Genomic DNA, 8312 nt, shown 5'->3' with positions numbered 1-8312 from the left:
GATCGGGGGGGACAAGTAAAGGTCTTAGCGTACCAAGACGCCGTCCGGGCTCGACATATATACATTTCGATCAGTGATGTGAGAAGACTGGGATTAAAAAGTAAAAAGTTAGAACAAATAACAAAGCCCTTTGTACTAGAATTAAGACTGATGAGTGCGGCGAGTTGGGCGGGTTGGTAAAGATGTATGACTTCGATATCTTAGCGCTGCAAAACGCAGACAAAAGAAAGATACGTAGACAACATGAGCGCTAATTTCAAACAACGTTTATTTTGAACACACATGAATATATATGAACTCAAATCGCAGACATCTTACGCCTTCCTCTCTTACAGATATAGTACTATCCAATATCATACAACAACAAGAAACGTATAATAACTAAATAAAGAGGTAAACGTGCATGCGTAACTGTAACAAAAAAAAAACCTTAGAAAAACAACAGCTCCATGAAAAAAAATCGGGAAGCCTTAAGCTTCGCCTTTAAGACTTGAGTGCGATAGCGCGATTCGGCTCTTAGTGCACCCTTCAACCGCTAAGTGCACACTTAGTCATATGTTTTGTTACATACACACGCACGCACACAATAGATTGGACCAGCACGCGCTATTATGGCCGAATGGGCTCGTTTTCGTCTTGACACTTGCCGAAAAAAAATGCGTTTAAGGGGCCCTAAAACACTTTTTCATATAACCATGAAATGAATTCACTAGAAGAGCTTATTTCCTCACGAATTCAAAGCCGCAAAATTTTTTAAAATCCATCCAGTGCGAGTGGAGTTACACAGGTTTGTCGCATGCTGCGATTAGATTATCTTTTCTCTCATCCCGACGAAAGCACTGGAAGCTAAGCAGGGAGGGGTGGCAGGGCAAAGAAACTACCGTGCCTCGTGACCTTAAGCCCCCCCCCCTTTTTTTTTAATGCGTGGATTTTTCAGTGTGATTGCGTGCGAACGCATGGACAATAAGCGGCCTCCCGCAGCCATCTCGGTAACCTGATTTGTCGGTCACAGACGCACAGACGATTTTTCGCTCACAGCCAACGGGGCCGATACCGGCGGCAGGTTTTCTGCGACATGAGCTCTTTAACGCTATCGCGTTAAAATCCTACAAACAAGAAATGAAACATCCACTGTGCAGGCTTATCTCAGTGAAACTAAGAAAACATGCTCATTGGAAATGAAAATTCCTTATCGTGAAGGAGTACAGAATGTTGATTGATTGATATGTGGGGTTTAACGTCCCAAAACCACTCTATGATTATGAGAGACGCCGTAGTGGAGGGCTCCGGAAATTTAGACCACCTGGGGCTCTTTAACGTGCACCCAAATCTGAGCACACGGGCCTACAACATTTCCGCCTCCATCGAAAATGCAGCCGCCGCAGCCGGGATTCGAACCCGCGCCCTGCGGGTCAGCAGCCGAGTACCTTAGCCACTAGACCACCGCGGCGGGGCGGAGTACAGAATGTTGACTCACGCATTTACGCCATGTTTTCGGATGATGCAAGCCTCAACTATTTCTCGGGTTAGTTGCTCTGCGTGACCAAATTACACAGCTGTTTGTTCAAACAGTGGAGTGCAGCCACACTGACGGCAATGTAATTCCAACTAGGACGACGGCGTACCTTTCAATTAGCTGTGGTGCTCGCGTTTTACAATGCTTGCCGTCGCCACGTGTGCTTCAGGAGCAGATTATACTGACCGTAATAGTTGAGCGGGCAGTGCTGAACCACTGACAAGTCTTTGTGTATGTAAGAGAAGCAAAAAGAAAAGATAAATAACACAGGCGATGTTTCCATTGTAAGACGCATGACTTACAAAGAGAATATATCTCAGAATCGGTCATGAATAAGCACACGTGCTTTGCTCTTTTTTCTTAAGTTCACTCCTTGCTTATTCTCGCATATATCAACAAAGCCGTATCTGTCTTGATTGTACTTCATTTTATACATCAGAGCCAAGCACTTAGCGACTCCTGCGTAAAAGCTTTTTCACGATCCTGCACTCAACAGACAATGGGTAAGAGCAAAAGAAATGTCCGTTGGGAAATTTACAGAACCTTCATTTGGTCGACATACACCCCAGAATGCTGGTAACATCATACGGATAATGCCTCATATATCAGGCTCACCTGTGAACATCCGCTGAGCCACTAAGTTTTGTTTTTCGGACGAGCTATATATTATGCTACAAGTGGTACTTGTATCAAATCAATGATGAAAGGCTTCGTTGTTTCTGTGGTTCTTCTGTTGCTCAATATGGCCATTGGTAAGTTCGTCAGTTACTTGCCGCTTGATTATGAGTATAACTTGCTTAGTCTTAGGATACGTAAACGTTGATTCCACTAGAATTCAGCCCCTTGCGTTGAACGCCGAAGTTCAGGTGTACTCGAAGTTTTCTATCACACGTTTTTGTACAAACAGTTGTGTGAATGATATTGTCATGCTTCTATGGTTAACAATGCATACCTATGCCAGTGACAACTCGTGTAGCACCATCATCTAGAAGAAATGTAATTTGAATTCAGTAAATAAGAGTTTGAACAAAGTAGGTACTCACAAGTTTTGTATTTGAGTGTCAGGTACACAACCGAACATCATCCATAATGGTGACTGCCCCCGAGAACTCACGATCGTAACTGTGGCTATGCTATGCTAGGAGCTACTTGGCACATACACTTTTGCTGTGGCACATACCCGCCGAGGTTTTTCAAACGGTCCGCATGGATTTGCCTCCAGCTTAAACAGCTCCGCTGTTGAAAAAGAGAACAATAAATTACCTCATATGATATTAAATGCCAATCATTTCTTGGCGAACTTCGGCAACCTTGAGCGTCTAGCCAATCTGTCTAGCCACTTACGTTTGGGTGCTCTCGTGGTCACCTCTTTAACTTGGCGTGAACAAAACTTAGCATGGGAAGATAAGATGGTTTGACGAATATGACTAGCTGGTCAACACATGAATATTGTCCCAATCCCGTCGCGTACGTCGTCATACACTTCCCGCCAGACAGGGGCACATGCCCACGAGCGGGTGTGAGCCGCTGGTATGCGGGTATGTGCCACAGGTGATTTATACCCAAGGTAACTACCCAAGAATGACGAGGACACACATGGACGATTTCAACGCATGAGCGTTAAGCAATACCCAACATCGATAGCGTCGACGCAACGGAAGCATAGAATAAACGCCAGTGTTAGAAAAAACCTGACATAGGCAGCGTTGACCTCCCGGTGAATGCGAACAATAATTTTGAGGTTCTCAGCAGGAATCGAGCCCAAGCATTCTGCGTGGCAATAAAGCATTTCGCCCCAGAGCTACGCCAGGCCTCGGAACTACTTTTCAAACAGACGCTAATCTTCGTGAAAGGTCAATACTGGTTGCAGTGCTGGCAACCCAGTTTTATAAAGATTAAATATGCTCCTTTGATATACTCCTTCATATATATACAGCCGTCACGCCGGGTTAACGTCAAGTGTGGTTAGATTCCATGCGCTGAAGTTGATTTATGTAGCGGTGTCCAGGGCCAGCATCTTCGCGACAATCAGTGCTTCATATCAGCTTTTGGTGCTCCATTTGACATCGTTGCGCAAGTGGAAACAATTTGTTATATAAACATACGCAACTCCTCCACACATGTCTGTGCGTGCAACATTTGTACGTATATTCAGCGTTATTTCATGACGTGTCACTCTATAAAAAAAGGCAACATGGTCATCTTCCCTCCGTATGCTTCGCGTAACGTCGATTCCCAGGTACGTGGAATCTGCCGAACTTTATGGTCATGTGTGCAGCAGGGCAGCCTAGATTTCATAACGGCGTATGTTATACCAACACATTACCTTTCATTGAAGCATTCATGAGGTATTGCATAGTACTTTGGCAGTATACCCATTAAAAGATTCAGTCTATTTACAGGCAGTTTCTATTAGCTACCGGCTTCACAAGTGTTGATTCATATGCCTAGCGGAAAAGATAGACTCGACATTTAAAAAAAATCAAAAATAATTGCTGGCAATTGGATGGCGAGATGGGGTACACCAGTTTGAAAGCATCTCTGGTGTAAGGCAAATCATTACGAAATACATATATGCGTTTTATGAGTCAGAGTAGCTGAGAAAAAAAGTACTCAGAAAGGTGCACCAGGACAAAGAGCTAATCAATGCGTTTGCGAAATAAATATTCATGCTCCTCCAGATGCGTGCAACGACTTCACAATTTTGGAACTCTAACGTGTATATCATAATTACATCACATTTTTTTCTGCTCACAGTTTCTTGGAAGGAGGTAGTCCACGTTTTTCCACCGTGTTTGGTGTAGGTTACAATGTTCACACATCATCAAAGTTAACAATGAAATTCGTGCTGACAACCGGCTATACTGGTCGCGAAACTTGGAACGAAAAGTGTGGAAAATCTATCACCACGTGCATCATCACCTGCTGACGACTGAAGTGCGATTAGACGGGGAGGGCAAACAAATGAAACGAAAAAATTCAAGAATTATATGTACTTTATATAGTCGTAATTTTATATACGTCCAAATTAACAATCAATTTATTTTACGGTTTATGTGACACCTGGTTAAATAGTTGATTACCTTAACATTCGGTCGAGTTCTAAAAGGGGGGGGGGCGTATTTAGGCAATCCGCTGTCAGAGCTAGTGTTTATTTCAGCCCCTTCCCTTGTCAGTGAGGCATCGCTCTCCTTTGCGTGGTGATATAGTGCGTATTTTCCGTAGTTTATTTGTTTTGCTTATGTGCTGTTTAGTTGCGTGAGCTTTTAGAGCTAAACTATACTCGCAGAATGTGTAGATAGCCGCTCCTGTGACTTCCGAATGCCTTCGCTGGCACACTGCCGACATGCCTTCGTCTTTGGGGACCTTGAATGCGACACGCTAAGCAATGAGACTATCTACTCTACGGTTGCCAAAGCGATATCCCCAGGGCTGCTGTCTCACTGCAGTGCTTTCCCTCGATTGAGCAACGCAAGTTTGCAGCTGTGTCACAATTTCCTCTGCGAAGTATTTGGTGTACATGCCAAGTAAGCCATTTGGCTAATGGAATGGCATTGCATTTTCAATCTTTCTTGTTGGCCTTTTTTTCCCTCACGCACGCAATTACAGCGACTCATAAGGCACAATAAAATTGCATTTATTAACAGCACGTAAAAGCGCTGCAATTAGAAATATTTCAATTTTGCCCCATGTAGGCTGTCACTACCGCTTCCGGTTGTGACGTCATATTTTATTCTTTATTTTGTGTTAGCTGTTAGTTGTCCCCTCAATACGTATATGGCGAACTACTGAATACATAGGCTTCTATGAAAGTTACGCTACCAGTTTACATATACCTTGACTAACTGCTCCGGTACACAAGAGGCGTTAGATAAACAGATATATCGTTTCTCCTGCCATTCGATGCTTTTTCAAACACTGCTGATTTATCATTGCAAAGGCTTCAAATTCAAAGTTATCTATAATGTGGCACGCTAGCGCCTTCCTGGTTATCATTTCACTGTGTGCTCTTTGTCAATAAGACCGGGTAAGTTCATGACGTCGGGTATATGTTTCGAACATGTTGTAAAATAGTTTTACGAATTTGTTAATAATAGCTCTAAACAATAGTTCCGGTGGGTGTGTATTTTTACTTTGTTATTGATATTGATATTGGCAATGTATACTGATAAGTAATACTGTACACCCTTGTAATATCTGTCAAATAGAGATTACAGTACTTCCAGCTAAATCAATTATTAAATATGCCTTCCACGGCTCTCTTGGTTTTAGCGACTAGCATGTTGCAAAACACTGCAAACAGTGGCACACCGCCACCTAATAAGGCAAGCATGTTGTGGTGTTATGTATTTGGTATAGCAGTAAATATGCCATTTATTTATTATTATCTCTCTTTCTGTCACGCATAGTAACCCAGGCCATCCGCTGTGCCAATCCTACACGATTCAAAGGAAGGTGGGTGATTGGCGTCGACCGCAAGGAGTGCGTGGCGCTGGTCAAAGAGAAATGCCAAGGTCTCCGCCGATACACGACCCACAGGTGGCGCCGAGGCATACGCGTTCGCGGTAACTGCCGCAAGGTGCCTCGCTGGTCAGCCATAGCTACATTTCTGGACGGTAACCGTTACAGGGGACATGCCGCCATCTTCGAGTCATGTGCAAAGGATGGCATTTGGGTAAGCTGGCCATTTAGTAAACCCCACGAAAACTCTGAACTGGCATGGATCAATGACAGCGCCAAATTAGAAACTATATATAATGACCGGAAAGAGTTGGAAATAGAGTGACGAAATTTTGCAAATGCTCCATCGGAATTATGTAGGTTTAGATATGTTCAAACTGAGACTGCTAAAAGCCTTAAGAGTGCTGGTCACACAGTTTGCAGCAGCATAGCACGCCCAACAATGTCGAACTTGCCGAATTTGAGTTCCCCGGAGAACAAATAGACACAATCATTTTACATTCTCTGTGTAGGAGGAGAAGGAGGGTTAGAAGAAATGAAAGGCAGGGAGGAAAACCAGACGCACGTCTGGTTCGCTACCCTGCACTGGGAGAAGGGTTGAGGGGATTAAAAGAGAAGAAAAAGGGGAGAAGTGAAGGGCAACATGTGGGTACATGTGGTCTTTTCTATTGCACGCTTATAAGTGGCCACGTATTCTGGTCGTCTTTAGAAAACCTAGCAATGCCCGCGTCGTGTCGCTGGTCTGTGACGCGTAGAGCCTTGAACCAAGGATCTTCTCTTCAGAAAAGGCCCATACTGTCTAGTTTATGTAACGTTTCGCGTAGCAAGCTGCGTTTGGTCGCAAAACGATCACATGAACACAGTAGATATTCTATTGTCTCGTCAGTATTGCACGATTCACATGTGGAACTCTCCGCCATTCCTACGAGAGGAGGGGTGCACGAAAAATCGCGGCGTTCCCTACGTGGGGCTAGCCGGGTGTCGTGGGGTCTCCCCTGCGTCTTCTCTAGACCCAAATAATCGTTTTATCATCATTGTCATCATCATGCTACCTTAAGACATCATCGTGATGTGAGAGATCGTCAACTGTCTGCATAAGTAACGTCATTATGAAGTCACAGGGGTGTCACGTAATGCAAGTCTTGTGATGGCGACATCACAATAAATTGTAGCTTGGTCATTGATGGGCTGACTATGGAGGCAGTGCAAAACTAACACTTTGGCAACAGTATGCGAGGGGAGAGAGCCACGTTGAGTGCATAATGCTTTAGGGAGGTGGTAAAGATATAATAATGCAACCGACTGACAATAAACAAATAACTTTCGCTTACCAGTCGTCTTAAGGGACTCAACTTGCGTGTTGCGTTTGCAGCTTTTGGTATTGAAGAACATTAACTGAGGGCGTTAAGGTTGCACTGTGTTCATTTCTACAGTCTTGTGGTTGTTTTATACTTCATCACGACCACTATAAGTCAAGGAAAAATGAGTAGCTGGTGCACCTCGGACTGGCATCAAAAACTGCTTACGTTAACTTTTTTTTTGAAAAATTCCTAATGATTACCCCGAATATATTTGTTTGGTTCATCACCTGGCTTGCTCCTCCTGGTGTCGCGTGATGACTAGGGTATAAATAATGATCGCACACAAGTAGTACGTACAGTCACGCACGCCCATAAATACAAAATAGTTATCAAGCTACTTTACATATATACGGCAACCGTATCTGTGTGGTTCCATACTTCTGCTCCGCGAACGTAGATGACCTCTGAAGAGCTTACACTGTCTCGTCCGCGTTATGGCGTCCACACGGGGAAAGGAAGAGAATATGATAGCCATCTAAAACATTCACTCACTTACTTTTATCTTTGTTTTAGGTGTACGACCAATGGAACACCGCTCCCGTGATGCGCCGTAAGATTCGCTACGGGTACAGAATGCCAAACTACAACGGCAACAACTTCTACATGATTAAGCTATGAATGGGCCGTGATATGACAAGCTGCAAGGCGAGTGACCATTCGGCGAATCCTTATGTATTGGCAATCAGGCCTAATAAAAAAAGAAACTGGAACTATTCGTGTTACATGCACGTGAGTTGCTTGCCATTCACTGTTGTGCACTACGTGTACACCCATTGTCAATATATGTTGTTCAGTCCTCTTCTGTGTGGGTTTCTTTTTGTCCTCTGCGCTGTTTCATTATGAACCCGAACGACCTGCTCCAACTATCATATTGTTACAGTTGAATTAAAGGATAGGTGGACCGAAACCGCTGCGATACCATCTTCCACAGCTGATGGCGTCGCTGCCTTTTTGTTTCGGTGGCAAATCTGGTG

At 43.9% G+C, this 8312-nt stretch overlaps 1 protein-coding gene across 1 annotated transcript; it reads left to right on the top strand.

Moving 5' to 3' along the window:
* Positions 1-2054: 2054 nt before the first annotated feature.
* On the top strand, positions 2055-8060 carry LOC142805469 (domesticated amidase effector 2-like). Its single transcript, XM_075891186.1, has 3 exons — positions 2055-2268; positions 5926-6191; positions 7852-8060. The coding sequence occupies exons 1-3, from the start codon at positions 2214-2216 to the stop codon at positions 7954-7956; spliced, it is 426 nt and encodes a 141-aa protein (XP_075747301.1). The 5' UTR covers positions 2055-2213; the 3' UTR covers positions 7957-8060.
* The last annotated feature ends 252 nt before the right edge of the window (positions 8061-8312 follow it).

This window comes from Rhipicephalus microplus, chromosome 1, assembly GCF_043290135.1.
Source record: "Rhipicephalus microplus isolate Deutch F79 chromosome 1, USDA_Rmic, whole genome shotgun sequence".
Lineage (NCBI taxonomy): Eukaryota > Metazoa > Arthropoda > Arachnida > Ixodida > Ixodidae > Rhipicephalus > Rhipicephalus microplus.
The sequence above is the reverse complement of the archived record's forward strand: the minus strand, read 5'-3'. Positions and strand labels throughout refer to the sequence as shown.